The sequence below is a fragment of the Heptranchias perlo genome, chromosome 5 (assembly GCF_035084215.1).
Source record: "Heptranchias perlo isolate sHepPer1 chromosome 5, sHepPer1.hap1, whole genome shotgun sequence".
In the NCBI taxonomy this organism is placed as follows: domain Eukaryota; kingdom Metazoa; phylum Chordata; class Chondrichthyes; order Hexanchiformes; family Hexanchidae; genus Heptranchias; species Heptranchias perlo.
In genome coordinates this window covers 62351660-62371615 of record NC_090329.1, presented here as the reverse complement: position 1 = coordinate 62371615, position 19956 = coordinate 62351660, and the positions used below count along the sequence as shown (strand labels likewise).

The 19956-nt window shown below is 41.9% G+C and overlaps 1 protein-coding gene across 1 annotated transcript in view; it reads left to right on the top strand.

The window, feature by feature from the left end:
- The window catches only part of LOC137321801 (protein downstream neighbor of Son-like), a 39944-nt gene that overhangs the window by 11701 nt on the left and 8287 nt on the right, over positions 1-19956 (top strand). The window contains exons 3-6 of the mRNA XM_067984475.1: positions 4099-4290; positions 14232-14410; positions 15362-15540; positions 18355-18460. Coding sequence (XP_067840576.1) covers positions 4099-4290; positions 14232-14410; positions 15362-15540; positions 18355-18460 — 656 coding nt within the window. The remainder of the gene's footprint in view (positions 1-4098; positions 4291-14231; positions 14411-15361; positions 15541-18354; positions 18461-19956) is intronic.

Below are 19956 nucleotides of genomic sequence, written 5' to 3'. Positions count from 1 at the left end.
CGTGCTGTAAGGCTCAGTGCTGTCTAGTTTAAGTACTCCATTGGGATCTCTCTGCCTTATGTGATTGGAGCACAATCACAGTGAAAGTGCTGGTTACAATGAATGACTTGTAGGCTTGAAGAGGAGTGCTTCAATTGTCATGCTGCCTTTGCTGGTACAGTACCATGACCATTTATCTAGTGGTGTAAGTGGAGAACACATTGTTAAACCGCTCTGGCTGCATTATAATACAGGATGAAGCATCTCTGTGCGTACCTGCTCAAACACATACTGGGTGCAGTTTGCTGGAACCTGCAGTGCTTGTGTCTTTTTTTTCTGAATTGAAAAGAGATGTGAGCTGCCAGGACAATTGGCTGTTTACAGTCAATAGAAAACAGAAGGCCTCCTGTATCATCAATCTGAGTTTCTTAAAAAAAAATGGTTTTGTGCTGGCTGGTACAAGACCAAACATGGGCAAAACTTTCTCTTGGAAGTTGTTTTGTTTTTGTCCATACTTTAAAAATTAGGATGGTACTTGATAGTACAGTTTAGAGCCGATAATATGATGGCAGTCACCCGATTAATTGGAGCGTGTCGACGCCAGCATACTAGCCCCATGAGGTTCCTGAATTTAATTTAAATCAAACACCTGCTCCCTAACGTGGCTGGAGTGTGGAACAATACTGGCACTGCATGGGGGCTCATTATCAACCCCTATATATTTTGTAGAATTGATCATTTTATTTTCAAGGTGGTTATCCCTGGACTAGTCATTCTTGTGCCAAGAGAGAAAGTAACCTGCTGACAGACCTCCACTAATGCTGGCTGTTTGGAATTATGAATTGCTACTCGGGTTGCCCTACTTTGCCGTTTTTTTTCTCAGTCTTCCTGTTGGGAGATACTGCAGGCTCTGTTTATTGTTCCCCACCTTGGTGCGGCTCAGATCAGGAGCCAAATGGAACGCTGAACTTGAACCTTTGTCCTCCCACGCTGGATGTTCAGTTTCACAAGCTTTTAACTATTCTTGGATGTTTTCCAAGAATGCAAGTTAGTCCTGAGAGGATTTCTTTTACTTTCCCCTTTGAAACCAAAATAACTCAAGCTGTTCCTATGTGTCACTGTCATAGTTTTATTTTCAGTTTTATCCCATGCTCTGCTGGAGGCGCTGATTCTTCCTGTTTTCATAGTTTTAAACAACTTGGATTTCAAGTAATGATTATGTGGTGTTGCCTAAATAACAACATTGACTGTGCTTCAAAAAAAAATTGGTTGTATAGGATTTTGGGACTTCCTAAGGATGTGATACAAGACTATATAAATGCAAGTTAATTCTTTTTCATAGAATCAAAGAATAATACAGCACAGAAGGAGGCCATTCGGCTATCTATGAAAGAGCTATCCAATTAGTTCCACTCTCCTACTCTTTCCCCATAGCCCTGCAAACTTTTCCTTTTCAAGTATATAACCAATTCTCTTTTGTAAGTTACTATTGAATCTGCTTCCACCATCCTTTTAGGCAGTGCATTCAAGATCATATCAACTTGCTGCATAAAAAAAATTCACCTCTTCTCCCCTCTGGTTCTTTGCCAATTATCTTAAAGCTGTGTCCTCTGGTTACTGACCCTCTTGCCAGTGTAAACAGTTTCTCATTATTTACTCTTTGAAAACCTCTCATAATTTTAAACACCTCTATTAAATCTCCCCATAATTTTCTCTGCTCTAAGGAGAACAACACCAGCTTCTCTGGTTTCTCCACAAAACTGAAGTCCCTCATCACTGGTATTATTCTGGTAAATCTCCTCTGCACCTTCTGCAATGCCTTGACATCCTATCTAAAGTGTGGTGCCCAGAATGGGACACAATACTCCAGCTGAGGCCTAACCAGTGATTCATAAAGGTTTAGCATAATTTCATTGCTTTTATACTCTATGCCTCTATTTATAAAGTCAAGGATCCCATATACATTTTTTTTATTAGGCCTCTGTGAAGCATCTTGGGACTTTTTTCTATGTTAAAGGTGCTATATAAATGCAAGTTATTGTTGATGATAATGGAACTGGAGGTGAGTGAAGCACTTCTTCACTTTGGGCACTCAAGCCTGACACTATTGCATGTGGAGGTGTGAGGGCCACTCACACCTGCCTGCAATCGGGAAGTATGTGGAGCATGTACACAGTGTGTGCATAAGCCTTGTTATTTGACAGTACTTAATACTAATGAGGGGATTTCTGTAATGCAGTTCCAAGGCCTGACCAGTGTCCATCTGAAACGGACTTTGCAAGGTGGGGTGGGGGGGTGGGTATTGTTTCCTTTGGTTGGGTTCTTGTTGTTAAAGTACATTGCTGTTCAGCATCTCATCTGTTCAGGAGAAAAATCCAACCTTGGTTCTCAGTAGCTGAAGGAGCCCTTGAGCAGACCCTCTGGCCAGCAAGTTGCGATTTCTCATTCGCTCTTAGACTTCCACTTTCTCCTTTAAACCCACTAACTGACCTCCCCAGAGTGAGGGCTGATTATTACAACATTTTTCTCCTGGCAGGGACAGAAAATGATTGGAATCGTCCTATGATCTCCCTATATAATCCCTGCTGGTAGCACAATTTTTGTAAAATGGTCTCCAGTGCAGGTGCTTGCCACAGTAAGAGGGTGTTGAAGGATGCTGTGGGGTGCTCATTTTGGTCTTGTTGGTAGCATGTGAGGTCTCCTCATGGTGGCCACCTAGAGGAAAGGAGGATATTTCACATCGTTAGCAGTAATATGCACTTTGAAACATTGCAATACTTTGCAGTGTATAAGAAATTGCAGTGTGTTGGGCAGCTGTGATACACATTTATGATTGCATATGAGGAAGCTTATGGCAGGTTATGCTCCAGAAGCAGCATCAAAATATGTAAATGAGCTGATTCTACATCATCGTTACCCCCCACAGTGGCACCAGGAGTCTGTTATCTGCCCTTATGTTTATAGTCTGTTTGACTTGCCTTCCAAGATGATAACATTTTGAATGTCTAGATATTTTTATGGTAAACTATTGGCACTGAAAATCCACGGGCTTTTGATTCTGGCATATGAACTGCAATTGATTGGCCTGCTGGGAACCACCATTGCTGACTCAGCTGGAGTGACAGAGGGAAGTTCTCTCATCACCATATTTGTAGTGGGTGTCTGCACAATTATGGGGGCATCTTGGGGGAAGGGGTGGGCTGGCTAGTCGCTCTTGCCTTTGCTACCCAGCCCCTGTGGTAGGATTCAAAGCAGCTACTGGCCACCTTATAAAAGAGGCTGAAATGGCCACAGGCTTGACACATTTTCTTTGGGGGTCCAAGTGTAGACCTAAGTCTGGAACTCCTGGTGGACCCCACATCCATCTCCCAGGAGGCCAGAATGCCTCCTTTCTCCTGGCATACTGGCCGACTGGTCGAACCCAGGAAACTCATGGTCTAGGAGTTCCTTTTCTCAGCCTCTGATGCAAGGGACTGAAGTTCCGCCCCAAACTAGGCTCCACATACCCCTACCCCTACATCCCCAGGGAAGTGACAGTAGAGGCCCGGACCTGGCAATACAGGTCCCTGCCAAATTGATGTCTTCTGCCATACTCCTGGTTGACTTGTGCTGGGAGTGTATTGAAAGGCCTGTGGATTTTTGGGACAGACATAAAGCTTTCTCAAGTCCATGAGGCCAAAAAGATAGGAAATGAGGATCTCATGGTAGTTCTCTCTTTAGAATCTTTAAACCTAGATTCTCTGATATTTCTTATTTTAATACTGGTGTTAACCCATTTAAAATGGAGACACTTTCCCACCAGTCTAGCTGAATTCAAATCCAGGTTTCAGAATAAATAGAACTATGTTGGAAACCACTTCACCAACCTAGCCACTCTTTTTAAAATTCTATTTTACTTGTCATTACAAATGTACAGGATATCATTTTCAGAATTATTGAATGGATATGAATAAATAATTTTCATTCAAAATATAAACTGGTTCATGCCTGCATGAAAATAGCTCACACAGGAATGTATTATGAGTGTGGGAAGTGTCTATACACGACCTTTGCTGATTGTAATTTCTATCCTTTAAAGTCTTGCATCACAACTTTTTTTTTTGATTTTGAATTTCTTAGGCATCTGCTGAAAGTAGCCCAGTTCAGCCTAGTGTTTACTCAGACTGCTATACTGACTGGAGCATAAAGACAAGGGTCCTGATTACCTCACCTACTCCATTCTCCTGGGCACAATCAAGTCCCAAATTGTTATCGGGGACAGGATGCATTCATAAAACTACATTAAAATCTGATGAAGTTCACATTAAACAGGTGAGTGTTTTAAAAAAAAATACTCAATTTATTCTTTATGGGTGGCTCCCAGTCACTATTCTCCAAGGTAACCTGCTCATTTGTTTCTGACTATTTTGTTACTAAGAATCACAATATGAACATATTGTGAGAAGGAAGTAAAGAGAACAGCTTCCCCCTCCCCCCCCCCCCCCCCCACTTTTGAATTGGCTTCTACTTCAAGTATAAAGCAATCCTTCCATGTAAGCCTTCTGGAAAATAAAGTCTTCATTACTATTATCGGCATGTTAGTTTCCAGCCAATAGAGACCTATTTCAAACTTTCCTTCTCTCTGTTAGTGTTATTTATGAGGCAGTTGGTGAGCATGTTTCCCTAGAATCTCAAGGATTGTTATCCATGCTAGTGCTGGATACTGATTGGGAGCAGATACTGACTTTGCCAGTTTGGTGGCTTCCAGAACTGGCCTGGATGCTGATTTGGAGGATTCTAATGAAAATAAAGTCTTCATTACTATTATCGGCATGTTAGTTTCCAGCCAATAGAGACCTTCACTGTGCTTTACTTATGAGTTTCATTTAGCTCAAGGTTTCCTTAGCTTATAATCATTTCCCTTATTGTGCCCTCTTGTTTCAGCACAAAGGACTTTCCAATTTTTCTTCACCCGTGAAAGTTTTTTTTCATTGTTCTATCATAGTTTTTATTATATAAGAACATATTTGGTTTATTTAGCATCTCTATATGGTGTACGTCTCGGTATCTCTGTATTGTTGCATGTCTTTGGATCTTTTTTAATGCCTTGGTCTTTTTGTAAGTATGTTGAACAAATTGTATAAATACATGAGTAATATTTTTCCATTATAGAAACCAAACATTGTTAAGATAATTATTAAATATTAAAATATTTGCAATCTATTGGTCTTTTGCACTAATAAAAGAGGAACATGGTTGGTATTCTTGTCCTGTGAGGGCTAATGGGACCGTTGCATTTTTTTAAGTGTACAAATTCCCAGTGCTGTGGTCCCTTTTACTCCCTGTACAGCTTGCTGGGTTGTGGTTTCCCTGTGGTTGAGAAGTCAGGCAGGTAATCTGCTTCAAGGGCTCTGCTACTCTTCAGTCTGCCTTAGAGGAATGCAAGAGCATTTTGATGAGTTTCCTTTTACTCCCCTTCCCCCTTTCCATCCCATGGGAGGTACTGAGGATTTAATCTTTAACCCTTCATGCCATTGCACTGCTTTTAACATACTCATTTCTTTGCAAATGTTTTTTTCATTTTGTGATTGGCTAGGCATTTTAAAATTAGATGCAAAACTACAGTATAATGTTCTTGATTTTATACCTCCCTTGACTATTTCAAGTGTTCTCATGAATTCTTCTTAATTTGCTACAATTGTTTACAACCTGAGTTTTTCAAGATTTTTTTCCTTTTCTGTACATACTGTTTAAGGAATGTACTTAGAATAATATGATTACAATTCAATGCAGCCTTTCTTCTATTTATGTTGGCGTTTTCACTTCTTATGTTGTACTATGGCATTTGTCATTATTCTGAACATTTATACAGTTGTACCCAATAGATTGAAAGAAAAGCTAGAAATCCATAGCTGTAGATAGAAAGAAAGAACTTGCATTTATATAACTCCTTTCTTGTCTTCAAGATGCCCCAAAGCGTTTCACAACCCATAAATTACAAAGGAGAATGATCGTTAAAATATTTCTTGTAGAAAAGGCTTTAAAATCAACATTTTTGTTTGTATGAGTGCTATTTAATAAGCGCAGAGGATTTAATAAAAAAATTTCAACTTTTGTGAAAGCATTAAAATATCTCCAAAAAGAAGTCAGCTATCTTGGATAATCTATCATCTAACCCACAAATTCATATCAACGCGATAAATTAACTACATACATTAAAATACTCCGCTGAACCAAAGATGAAGAAAGAACACTTTGTTTTTGATCTCATGAATAATGTGAAATATTTGATGATACACAAGGCAGCCACTAAACCATTTTAAAATGTCTAGACTACCAGGACCATATTTTTAAAAATGTGACTAAATGGGGAAAAGCTGACTCTGTTTTGGTTTCCGAGCAGTAAATTGAGGAATAACTGTTCTGAAAAATTGTTCTGTTTGATTTAGCATGATTAATATACATTTTACCTTTCATTTTATGAAGAGAAAATACCTGGAGGTGTTATTGAATATTGAAGTGCTGTCTGTCACTAGGCCTGTTTAGCATGTTGGTACAGAACATTTTTAAAAATTGCACTTAAGCCAGTACTCTTTAATGCTCTACCAATTCGCTTCCTCATGATACTTTTAATTTATCACATCAAATTAACTTCCATTGAGTGGCAGACCCTTGACCAGCAGTACTTCACTTAATATTGTATAGCTCAAAATACTTTCCAAATATAGCTCAAGTTCAGAAAAGCAGAATCTATAATTGCACTACTGTATGCTTTTCACAGTTCAAGTGAACACAGTGTGAAAGTTTCTCACATCCGCCATATGCTTTACTGAAATCCTGGTGACAACACTATTGCACTTGCATGTATATCCATGCGTATCATGGGGGCCAAATTAGGCCGTGTAGCACCTGTTTTGTAGGCGATACACGGATACCTAAGCCCCGAAAGTGGCGTCCGAGATGCACGCGCACACTTCCGGCGTGATGTCTGCAGGACGCTATATTGGTAAAGGTGGTTGCGCACCTGCACCTAACAAACGCCGGAAGCATGTGAAGTAGGGAGACTATGACCCTAATCAGTGTGTGACGCTGATTTGAAGCAGCCGGCGGTATTTTCAAACTCCCCGCTCCAGCCAATGCACTGTCCTAATCTTGCACAACTGATCAGGAGTTAAAGGGCATCATGGACTGACCCCCCTCCCCCCCCACCCTCCCGGTTCTATTTAAAGGAGTTACAGGTTAGTTGCTGGATTAGTTGTTCTGGCTGCTGGTACAATTGGGTGTTTGTGGAAGTTTCCCATACTAGGAGAAAGTTGCAATATTGTATAGAGACCTGGGCTAGCTGGTCTTGCAGTACTGTTAGTGGCATTTAAAATAGTGTGTTGACCAAAATTGTTTCCAGACATGGGTGGCCTGCTAGGGCTTTCTCTGGGAATTGAACAAGAGCATGCAGAGAGGCCACGCAGAGCAGGACAGCTGCCGGAGGAGAAAGAGGAGGAAGTGGATGAAGAGGCAGGGAGGCTACAAGGCAGACAGGCCCTGTCTGCCAGGACTCTGTGTGATCAGATTATTAATGAGTGATACCAGTAACCTCAATGACACCTCCCCATTCACCAACAGTCCCACACTCCTTACCTTTCCTCTCCCCCTTGACCATTAAATCATCCCCTTATGATTCTACATTGCTTCCTCCCTCAGCTCATTGCAGAAATAAAAACCACCACCAAATACAAATTCAAAACCACATTTATAGATTTACACATCAAATGATTCGAACAAACTGATTCTATTCACCCTTGTGCATTCCCTTAGTGCCTGTTGTTCGTGTACCTTTACTTTTCCTAGTGCTCCTACGAGGTGCAGCCCTAGTAGTTGGAGCATGAGTGGTGGAAAGCTGCTGACCTTCAAATGTGGAGCGTGCAGATGGCCTTGGAGGATGACCTCGAGCAGCTCTGGGCCAGGAGGGCCTGGCTTCGGACTGCACCATCTTGGCCTGGGCTGCAGCACTCTGACATGGCTACCTGACAGGCAACAGCAAGAGCACTGGCAGAGTGGCAGAGATGAGAACAGGAATGCTGTCATCCTGAGAGAGACAACAGGTTCGTCTTCCATGGCGCCACTGCCACTCTCCCAGGGCGGTGCCTCAGCAATCCTGGTGATCTGCTGGAGAACAGATTGCTGGACTGCTGTGATGCCCGGGAAGCCCCATTCCACAGAGGTACCCAGAGCCATGATAGCAGCAGTCTGAGCTTCCAATGTTTGTGCTGCATTGGAAACTGTGACATCAGTCATCAGATGCTGTATCATGGTGGGTTCCACAGATGTGCTGGTGGAGGTGACCACCCATTCCATGTGGGAAAGGATGGGCTCCAAGCTCTGCGTAAAGCCCTGTGCCAAGTTGGAGCTGGATTCCTCCATGCCCCTTGACATTGTGCGCAGGCTTTCTGGCAGGCCTTCCAATGCACCAACCATTTGGTAGTGTACGCTCATCAGCCTTCTGTAGCCTGGCCCATCAAAATCATCATCTGACTGCTCTGCAGGAGAACTAGTGTGCGACCTCGCCCTCCGGCAAGCTGGCACATGTGGTATCTGTTCCCTCCCCAGCCCTGGCTCATGTGCACTTGTGCCCGGTGTTTCACCACATGCAGATCCCTCCTCTATCCTAGCCTCTAAACTACGCACATTGTCAATATCTGAGCTGGTGGCTGCGAGTGTAAGATCGAGTGACAGTGTGTCTGCATCATCACTGTCATCTGCCTCTGCCTCCTCTGTGCAGGTTCTAGTTCTTGGGTATCTGAATTGACAAAGGGACATGGGTTGAGTTGTGGTGCGGGGAGAGGAGAAAGTAAGACGTGCGTGCTTACACCATCTGCAGCACGTGAGTCATAAAAGATTGTGGGATGAGAGATAAGTGAGAAGCGAGAAGGAGGATTAGGAATGCAGAGACCCTCATCATCGATACCTCCAGCACCGCCAGTGATTACGGCCGCAGCGATGGCCCTTCCAATGATTGACAGCACTGTCTCCTCCATGGGGGTGAGGATGTGTAGGCGAGCCTGTCCTCCATCCGCTCTTTCCTGCTGCCTCCTGTTATGCGCCACCTTCTCCTGCAAGAAAGAGGGAAGTGTGTCAGTGAGTGTCCTGCAGGAAGTATGGGTGATGTGGCTGTCATGGTTGAATAATTGCCAGTGTGTGTGACCTGTGAGTTGTGGGTGTGCGGCCTGCAACAGTTGGAACGTGTGAGGGTGAGATGCAGCATCTGATTTGATGGGTTGAGTACTGATGGAAAGAGTTTGTTGGTAGGTGGGTGATGGGGGGTGTAGTGTGTGGAGCAGTGGATGAGGCTATTGGTGCAGTTGATAGGATATGCCACTTGAAACTTGAACTCACTCACCTTGACCACTCGAGTCAAATTGTTGAAATTCTTCCTGCGTTTCATCCATGTGCGTGGTGCGACGTTCCTGGCATTGACCTCATCCACCATAGCCTCCCACTGCCTCTTCAGCATATGTCTGGAGGGCTTCCTGCCCACTCCCATCCCCCCGCCCCCCCCGGCGGATATAGGATGGCCCTCCGTCTGTCCACCTCTTCCACCAAGGCCTCTAGTGCACCGTCCGAGAACCTTGGTGCACGCTGTCTTCCCAGGCGAAGCCATTCGTCCGTATATTCCACCACAAATTCACTGCCCAAAGCACTTCCTGTAGCCACAGTGCACCTCCGCTTTAAGAGATGCCAGCTAACGCTTCCCGCCAGGTTCAAGCGAGAGACTGACAGGGACTATGCGATGAGGCCTAGGACTTAAAATCTGCCTTTAAGTGGTTCTAGCCACTCCTGATATCGGGGCCCCGCTGCTGGTGTGTGCAGCCAATCAATGGCGCAGGTAGCATTGGCTGCACGCAGCAATCGTGTACATCGTCAGGCAGCACGAACTTTACGTACTGCCTGTATTGCTACCGATGGGTTAATCGCGCACCGGGATCCCAGCGCCCATTTTCAGGGGATAACCAATTTATTCCCCCATGTTTCTAAATTTTTGATCATTTTTCCACAGGAAGGATTTTGGTATGATTTATATTAAAAACTGTTTCCTTTAAGATAAATCCAGCTCTCAAGGAATGTGTATTAAAGCTGGACAGACCAGTTTGCAGAATGTTGCTGCTCACTATTAGAATGAGTCAATAATAGTTAACTGACTCATCCCAAACTCACTGTGTCAAGATGGTCTCATTCACGTTGAGACTAGCAGGAGATAGTTTCTAAGAACTCACATGCAAGGGGAAAGGGCAGTAGCCAACTAAATTGACAGCCCTACTGGCCAATCCCCAGAGAGCAAGAGTCAGCTACTAATTTTCTGTCCAGGAGGAAGGGAAGACAAAAGACCCACGTGAAGTTTAGTCAGTTAGTATGGTCTGCCGAGAGAAAGACAAGAAAGGTCTCGGCAGTTTATCGTAAGGCTAGTGCCGACCAAGCTCCTGTAAGCTGTGGTCTAATTCAGTGCTAAGATAGACTAAAAGAAAAGGGCCGATTTCAACTCCAGGTGGGAGTCGTGCAGGCGGGGTCTTCCATAGTGTGAGACCTGGGAGATTTTAAGTCCTAGGCCTCATCGCATAGGCCCTGTCAGTCTCTCGCTTGAACCTGGCGGGGAGCGTTAGCTGGCTGGCGAGGAGGAGTGGGATTTCAGGTGGCAGGAAGCCGCTGCCACGGACTCAAAGGAATGGTCCCCGGCACTTGGGTAAGAGATAGGGAGGGAGGTTGGGAGGACAGGGGAGGCTCAAGGTTTCCTTGTGGGGCTGGGAGGAGCGCCTCTGCTCCTTTTAGCCTACAAGGAAACAGAAAAAATATAAAATTAACTTACCTCTCTGGAAGTCTTTTGGCTCTGTCTCCTTTTGCCACCAGGTTGGCCTGGTGTAGAAGCCTCAACGGCTTCCTTGCACAGGCCTTGGGTTAAAATTGAAATCGGGCCCCGATGACGTCATTGGCGCCTGATCTACATATTTAAAGTAGGATTGTGCTGCTTTCCCATGGGTGTCCCTCTCGCCTCCACATAGAGCAGGTTAAGATTGCAACTCGCAGGTAGGCAGTGGGACCAATGCGGGTAAGTCGCTGTGGCCATTTTAACAGCCCTTCCGCTGGGTGGGTAGGGTTAAAATCGGCCCTAAATTGTATTTAGCTCACTAACTCAGTTAAGGCTGTGTGGTTTATTGTTTCCCTTATTCACGAGGAGTGGTTTGAAGTTAAGTGAAGTGAGATCTGATTATAACTGTTACTTAGCACATACACTTTGTCTGTAAAATAAAACCGCTTAACAACTCATATTTGGCTTCGTCTCACTAAATTGTTTTCAGTTCGCTGACTGAATTATTAGAAAAATGCATATGCTGACCCAGGTATGAAAGATACAGTATCCAGTTCAGATCACAAGGGGGTCCTATTGTTACAACTTTGAGTTTCATTATTACATGATTAGATATTGAGCAGTATAGGCACACTCCTGAACAAATGATACAAGGGCCACTTATGGGACTGACCAGCATCACTGAACCTGAGAAAATATCTACGGCAGTCCTGAAATCTGTAGCAGTGAGTATTATTTTAATTGAATATTCCTTTATATTAGGCTCACAGGTACCAAGTAATGTTATATTGATATGGAAACAAATCTGGAGTCTAATTCAGTAGTGCCTTTACTGGGGCATTCACTGCATTTGTGACAAAATGTAGACATGGCCCAGATATTTATGTTGCGAAAAGTTTGTGTAGATAATCCTATTTACTGTTCTTCTCGCTGGAGTCTTCTAGTATAGCCTACGGGTTATTTGAGCTCTTGCACGAGCAATTGTAAGGCCCAGTGAAGCTCTTGTTGAAATAAATCAGTTTAGAACAGATTTAGACTAAAATTTGATGGTAAGTTCTGGGTACTGATTGAAAATGGAATATGTTTTTTCATTTTTAAAGCTCGTGACCATGTCGTGCTCTCCTCAGTAAGTTACCAGTTAATTTTTGAGCTAAGTTTCCCTTTTATTAACCTAACCGTGCATCTCAGTGATTCCTCTGAACCATCCTGTAGTAACTGCAAAATTTATTTCATAAACCAATTTCTCTGAGGCGAGGACGACCTGGTAGCTGCAATGCTAGAGTGGAGCTCTAGGATAGCATGCCAAATTAAAACCACAGTTATGAACCTGCATATTCCCACTCCACTTTGTACTAGAGGGTGTTTACTGTTATTAGCTAAATTTCATGGGCTAGAGTTTCTGCTTTGGGTGCAATTAGGCTACAGTTCAAGTTTCCGATAAAAATTATTTGCATAATCACAAACGTAAAATCTTTCATGAACCAGTGCAATTGGGCAGCGCAGTCGAACGTTAATCGTTTATTTTTTTCTTTCCATTAAAAAGTATTCATTGATTTGTTTAAGAGTGGTAACCTGGTCCAGTTTTATCAATACAGTTGACAGTGAGTTTATCACAAAAAATAAGCATTTTTGATCAGAGTGTCCAGTCCTCCACCTGTGAGTAACCTGATTTAAATCACTGAAAATGACTTAAAAAAAATACTGAACCATTTATTACTTTCATTGGTGTACACTGGTCAGTTTCTTAGTAATTTAAATATTTTTTGATAATGAAAAAGCTTTTAAAACGTGAGGTCTAAAAGGCCTCATTTTCTTAGGCCTGTGCAGCTTTAAAAAATGAGCCCAATTTGAAGAGCCTTCCCGAACCAGCGGAAATTTGTAATGTCGACGTGGGCAGTTTTATGGGTGGAGCCTGATCTGGCGAATTGAATCTTAAACCAGCGTAAAAGATCACAGAAAACATGAATGTAAGTGGTTTTGGGCGTAACTCACTTGCGTTTAAAATTTCTCAATGTCTTGCGCTGGTTCGGCCAATTCTGCCCGGATGGCGTTGATATTACTGGCATAAACAAGCGGAATCTCTACCCCCGTGTGTGCAATTTCCACCATCTCCCTAGGGAGCCTGTTCCATAGATTGACCGCTTGATCACTGAAATAATGGGATCAATTTTAACTTAACTGGCCGGGTGGGAAACCCACGGGGCGGGTTAGGTTAAAATTGACCTTAGTGTTTCTGCAGATTAGTTTTAAATTTACTCCTCTTCAAGCGCAGGCCGTGTCCTCTGGTTCTACTGTTCTGGACAAGATGAAACAGCTTATCATGGTCTTCATATTTAGTCCCTTTAGAATCATAAAAGCAGCAACCAAATCATCTCTCAACCTCTCTTTTCCAGTGAGAATATGCCCAATTTACATAATTACTCCTCCTAATCCGATCCCTCCATCCCTATTCAAGTTGCTCTTTTCTGTATCCTTTCAATAGCTACAATATCCTTTTCGTGCTGCGGCAACCAAAACTGTACCCAGTATTTTAAGTGCACGATTACCTCACTGTTTTGTCTCAATATTGACCTTTTAATACATTCCCACACCTGATTTGCTTTACTCACTGCTACTGAACATTGTTGGAATAGTTTAAATTTATTGTCAATCAGTACCCCTAGATCTCTCATTTTCCATGCATGTTATTTTCTTTCCATTTAAGTAATAGTCGATTCCTGGATTTTTTGTCCACGTGTGAAGTACTGCAATTTCTCTACATTGAATTGGATTAAGTATCAGCTGATGATGGCTTGCAGTGGAATAGAAGTAACCCTTGGGAGGGGCTGATTAAAGAGCACAATTGATTTGAGATTTCTATAGGTTGGACCCTTTCCTAACCAAAGAGGATGTGTGGACTGGGGGGAGAAAGTACGGTAGCCTACAACTTGTAACTCGATGGGGAACTTGGCACATCTCCCTGGCAGGGAGACCAGCTTAAAGTTAATCAGTAATGTTTACTCAAAATGAAAATTGCTGCATTAAACTGAATTTTTTTTAAAAAACCTGGACATAATTTTTATTCTATCTTTCTCTCTCTGTTTCTGTAGATACAAATATTAATTACAATTAGATTCACAGAAAAGAGGGAAATACTGGCTTCCTGCATTTGCACAAAATGTTTAAACTGAAAGAATGTAAATTGCCTTGCTTGCTCATTGCATTGCACATGTCACTGCAAAGTTTACACTGCAAATTATGTTTTCTCTTGTTACAAATTTAGCATGATGAATGGAGATTGTCCTGGCATATTTGGCCTAGTCTGGTCTAATTTACTGTTCACTTTTACTAATTACAGAAAACCATTAGTTTCTTTTGAACAGATTAAAAGATGCCTCTTTGTTTTATTTTTGATTTAATTTTATATTTACTTATTCAGGAACCTGATGACAGCCCTACTTTAAAATGTGCCTTTCAGCAGAGTATGGGATACTGGATGTATCCCAGGCTGCCCTGGCTGCAGCTTTTTCCAAGAATTGGAGTTAACAGTGTATCAGCTGATGATGGTTTGCAGTGGTCCCCGGATTACAAGATACAGAATAGTTTAATGAAAGACTGGTAAGTCAGTAATAACCAGCTGAGAAACAAAATGAAGGGAAAAACACATCAAATAAGTCAAGCCCTAATATTTAATTTTAAAAAATGTGTCCAGGACATTAATTATATTTTTCTTCTTACTGCTGTCTTCAGTTTATTATTGTTTCACAAATGTGTGCTCTTCTGTGAATGAAATGCATGTGGAACAGTATCAAATATTTTTTTGAGTGAAGATTAGAATTGCTACTGAGCTTGTGCCATACAGATTATTTACTTAGCACAACATTCACCATATCTTGAGTGCTTCTAGATGCTCATAATATATATTTTAGTAATAATTTTCTGTTCCAAAATTTCCTGAATTCTTTTACTTTTAGAAGAAGACTACTGAAAACATAAGTGTTCAATGCCATCGTTATTCTTTTTATCATTTGTTAGATTATTACTGAACTTAGAACTGATGTCAAGTAATTCTTTGCATGTAATGAATGTGGAATGGACTGCAGGGTAGGGTAGTAGCGGCTAAAACCTTGGAATCATTTAAGAAACAGCTGGATGTTGTGATTTGACTAGCTTTTCTGGATGGATGGAGTAGGATGGGCCCGTGGCCTCCCTCGTCTGTATACAAACAAACAACAGTGGTGGACGGGAAAAGACCCCCTGGTCCATCCAGCCTGTCCCACACTGGGGCATCACAGCATTTACATTCCCCACCCCACCTAGATCATCTATCTAGTGAACTTGGAATAAAAATCATGCTCTTAGTGATTTGCAGAACTTGGGCTGTGAACATGGTAAATTTATAATATTTACAAGGAAATGTTTTCTTCATGGGAAAGAAATAGACATTTCATTCAAAACTGTTAAGAGTGTCAGTGTTTCTGGCCAAAGGAATCCAAAATCTTCTTTTAACCTTTTTTAAACTTGTTTTAGTTTTTCACATCTTGAAATCTGTAATAAATTCTATTCTAGGTTGTCGACCTTAAGCGCACTCTTCGACCTTCTTCAGGCTGGTCACTGCCCTTTCTTTTACATCTGTACATACCAATTCACAGTGCTCTTCAGGGCTGCTTGGGAATCCAGGAGAGAATCAATTACTGTCTTGCTCTACCCAGCAAGTGTGGAAGTCTTGGAAGCAATGAGATTGTCAGGTAAATGATTTTTATTGCATAATCCATTTTGAATTGAGCACGGTACCACTGAAATAAATAACACTCTCGGGAGTCGAGCAGTACTAATAATGAAATTCTAAATGCCAAGTTTTGAAAAAAGTTCTTTGCTCTTGTGAATATTGATAATGCATGTTTACCAACAATTGCACTGATTTTCTCGACAATTTTGATGTTTCACATCACTATCAGCAGTGACTGAAACAATTGCATAAAAATTACAGAAAATTTGCGAAAGCTAATAATCCAGAACTGATGCATAAATAACCCTTGGAACAAGCATCTTTGTAAATGGGGAGTAAATATTTAGTTTCAATGTTACTTTCAAAATTCCGTAAATTTAGGGAAGATGGATGGATCAAAGGACTAGTTAATAGATTTAATTTGTACAAATAATCTTTTCAATACAATTTGCCCATTAATGTAGTTCATATTCTGGCTGTATTCCGGCCCAATGAGGAAGGAGGCATTGCTGGACTTGGTTCTAGGGAATGAGGTGGGCCAAATGGAGCAAGTGTCAGTGGGGAAGCATTTAGGGAGCAGTGATCATAGTATCATTAGGTTTAGAATAGCTATGGAAAAGGACACGAACCACTTTTTAAAGTAAAAATACTCAATTGGAGGAGGGCCAATTTCAATGGGATGAGAACAGATCTGGCCCGAGTAAATTGGAATCAAAGATTGGCAGGCAAAACTGTAATTGAACAGTGGGCGGCCATTAAAGAGGAGATGGTTTGGTTACAGTCGGTACGTTCCCATGAGGGAAAAAGGTAGGGCAACTAAGGCCATAGCTCCCTGGATGACAAAAGAGATAGAGAGTAAGATGAAGTGGAAAAAAGGGGCGTATGACAGATGTCAGGTCAAGTGAGAACCAGGCAGAATGTAGAAAGTTCAGAGGGGAAGTGAAAAATGAAATAAGAGGGGCAAAGACTGAGTGTGAGAATAGACTTGCAGCGAACATAAAAGGGAATCCAAAAGTTTTCTACAGGCATATAAATAGTAAACAGGTAGTAGGAGGAGGGGTTGGGCCAATTAGGGACCATAAAGGAAATCTACTCATGGAGGCAGAGGGGATGGCCGAGGTACTAAATGAGTACTTTGCATCTGTCTTCACCAAGGAAGAAGATACTGCCAGAGTCTCAGTAAAGGAAGATATAATTGAGATACTGGATGGGCTAAAAATTGATAAAGAAAGGTTAGCTGTACTTAAAGTGGATAAGTCATCCAGTCCGAATGGGATGCATCCTAGGTTGTTGAGGGAAGTAAGGGTGGAAATTGCGGAGGTACTGGCCATAATCTTCCAAACATCCGTAGATACGGGGGTGGTCCCAGAGGACTGGAGAGTTGAAGATGTTACACCCTTGTTCAAAAAAAGGTGCAAGGATAAACCCAGCAACTACAGGCCAGTCAGTTTAACCTCAATGGTGGGGAAACTTTTAGAAACGATAATCCGGGACAGAATTAACAGTCACTTGGACGAGTGTGGATTGATTAGGGAAAGCCAGCATGGATTTGTTAAAGGCAAATCGTGTTTAATTAACCTGATAGAGTTTTTTGATGAGGTAACAGAGCAGATGGATGTGGGAAATGCAGTTGATGTGGTGTATATGGACTTTCAAAAGGTGTTTGATAAAGTACCGCATGGTAGGCTCGTCATCAAGATTACGGCCCATGGAATAAAGGGGGCAGTAGCAACATGGATACAGAATTGGCTAAGTGACAGGAAACAGAGAGTAGTGGTGAACAGTTGTTTTTCGGACTGGAGGGAGGTGTACAGTGGTGTTCCCCAGGGGTCGGTGCTGGGGCCACTGCTTTTCTTGATATACATTAATTACTTGGACTTGGGTGTACAGGGCACAATTTCAAAATTTGCAGATGACACAAAACTTGGAAGGGTAGTAAACATTGAGGAGGATAGTGATAGACTTCAAGAGGATATAGACAGGCTGGTGGCATGGGCGGACACATGGCAGATGAAATTTAATGCAGAAAAATGCGAAGTGATACATTTCGGTAGGAAGAAGGAGGAGAGGCAATATAAACTAGACGGCATAATTCTAAAGGGGTACAGGAACAGAGAGATCTGAGGGTATATGTGCACAAATTGTTGAAGGTGGCAGGGCAGGTTAAGAAAGCAGTTAAAAAAGCATATGGGATCCTGGGCTTTATAAATAGAGGCATAGAGTACAAAAGTAAGGAAGTCATGATGAACCTTTATAAAACACTGGTTCGGCCACAACTGGAGTATTGTGTCCAATTCTGGGCACCACACTTCAGGAAAGATGTGAAGGCCTTAGAGAGAGTGCAGAAGAGATTTACTAGATTAATTCCAGGGATGAGGGACTTTAGCTACGTGGATAGACTGGAGAAGCAGTGTTGTTCTTCTTGGAACAGAGAAGGTTAAGAGGAGATTTGATAGAGGTTTTCAAAATCATGAAGGGTCTTGACAGACTAGATGGAGAGAAACTGTTCCCATTGGCAGAAGGGTCAAGAACCAGAGGGCATAGATTTAAGGTGATTGGCAAAAGAACCAAAGGTGACATAAGGAAAACTTTTTTACACAATGAGTGGTTAGGATCTGGAATGGACTGCCCGAGGGGGTGGTGGAAGCAGTTTCAATCATGGCCTTCAAAAAGGAACTGGATAAGTACTTGAAAGTAAAAAAGTTTGCAGGGCTACGGGGATAGGGCGGGGGAGTTGTACTAGCTGGATTGTTCTTGTGCGGAGCTAGCGTGGACTTGATGGGCCGAATGGCCTCCTTCCTATGTAACCTTTCTATAATTCTATATTTTGCAGAAGTTGTGTTTTCAACATATTTAGTGGAACACTCTCAGGAAAATGGTCACATGAGCCTTTCTTCATCAGGGGGACGTGGGTTAGTGCATCTTAAACCAGCTTTCTCGTAAGTAGCACAGTACACAATTAACAGCTTTGTTTTTTGCTGTGTCAGAAATTGCTTTGACATTTTCCTATTGCCATTTAAATTTACTGCGTACATTGTATTTTTGTTCCCCTGGCATAGCTGCCCTATATTGTCAGATAGCAATATGGTGAGGCCACACAAAAAGTATGCCAGTTATCCCCTTTTTCCTGAGGTAGCATGTGAATAGTATCTCTTTTCTCAAAAGCAAAATACTGTGGATGCTGGAAATCTGAAATAAAAACAGAAAATGCTAGAGAAGCTCAGCAATTCAGGCAGCATCTGTGGAGAAAGAAACAGAGTTAACGTTTCAAGTTGAAGACCTTTCCTTTCAGTATCTCTTTTCTCTTCGCCCCTCCATGAAAACAAAACAAGAATAGAGAATCCTATCTAGTGACTAAATCAAGCAATGAAGATGGTAGAACAGTGGTTGCAAACAGGATTCCAAAATGGGCATCTTGTTTACTATTGCTACTGAGCAACATAGTTTTATGATATTTTAATATTTTTATAAGTAGTGGATTCCCTTCATGTTCTTCATGTTAAATTAGAAGATATGCTGTTTTATAATTGGGCCCAATAAGCCCCAACAAGAACCATCACATAATAATGGACAAAATAAATGCATCGCATCTGATTTGAACATTGTGTTGAGTTTTAGTTTGTCATTGGTTACAATAAAGCACAGAAGAAGATGTCAATTTATGGTATTTGAATAACTGTACATGTACAAGAGAGTGATTCATGTATAGCTACTTTATGGATATATTTGCAGCTTTAAGAAATGGTGTAGCTCTGGCACTCGTTGGAAGGCACCTTGCTGTATAGCTTGTTCCGCTTTTAATTCATTGTTATCATTTTCACCCTCTTGCTCTGCTGTGCTGGTCATTGACCTGCATCCCAAGGCCCCTTTGGAGGATAAAGTTATGTGGCAGATGACAGTTGAAACCCTGGGAGATTTGTTTGGTTGAGATACCTGAAGGATGATTCTGTGCTGGTAGTCACAGACCAGGTAGACATTCAGAGAATAAAACAGAATATTTTTTAAATGGTGAGAAACTATTAAATGTTGGTGTTCAGAGAGACTTGGGTGTCCTCGTACAAGAAACACAAAAAGTTAGTATGCAGGTACAGCAAGCAATTAGGAAGGCAAATAACATGTTGGTCTTTATTGCAAGGGGGTTGAATACAAGAGTAAGGAAGTCTTACTACAGTTGTACAGGGCATTGGTGAGACCTCACCTGGAGTACTGCGTACGGATGTGGTCTCCTTTTCTAAGGAAAGGTATACTTGCCTTAGAGGTGGTACAACGAAGGTTCACTGGATTAATTCCTGGGATGAGAGGGTTGTCCTATGAAGAGAGGTTGAGTAGAATGGGCCTATACTCTCTGGAGTTTAGAAGAATGAGAGGTGATCTCATTGAAACATATAAGATTCTGAGGGGGCTTGACAGGGTAGATGCTGAGAGATTGTTTCCC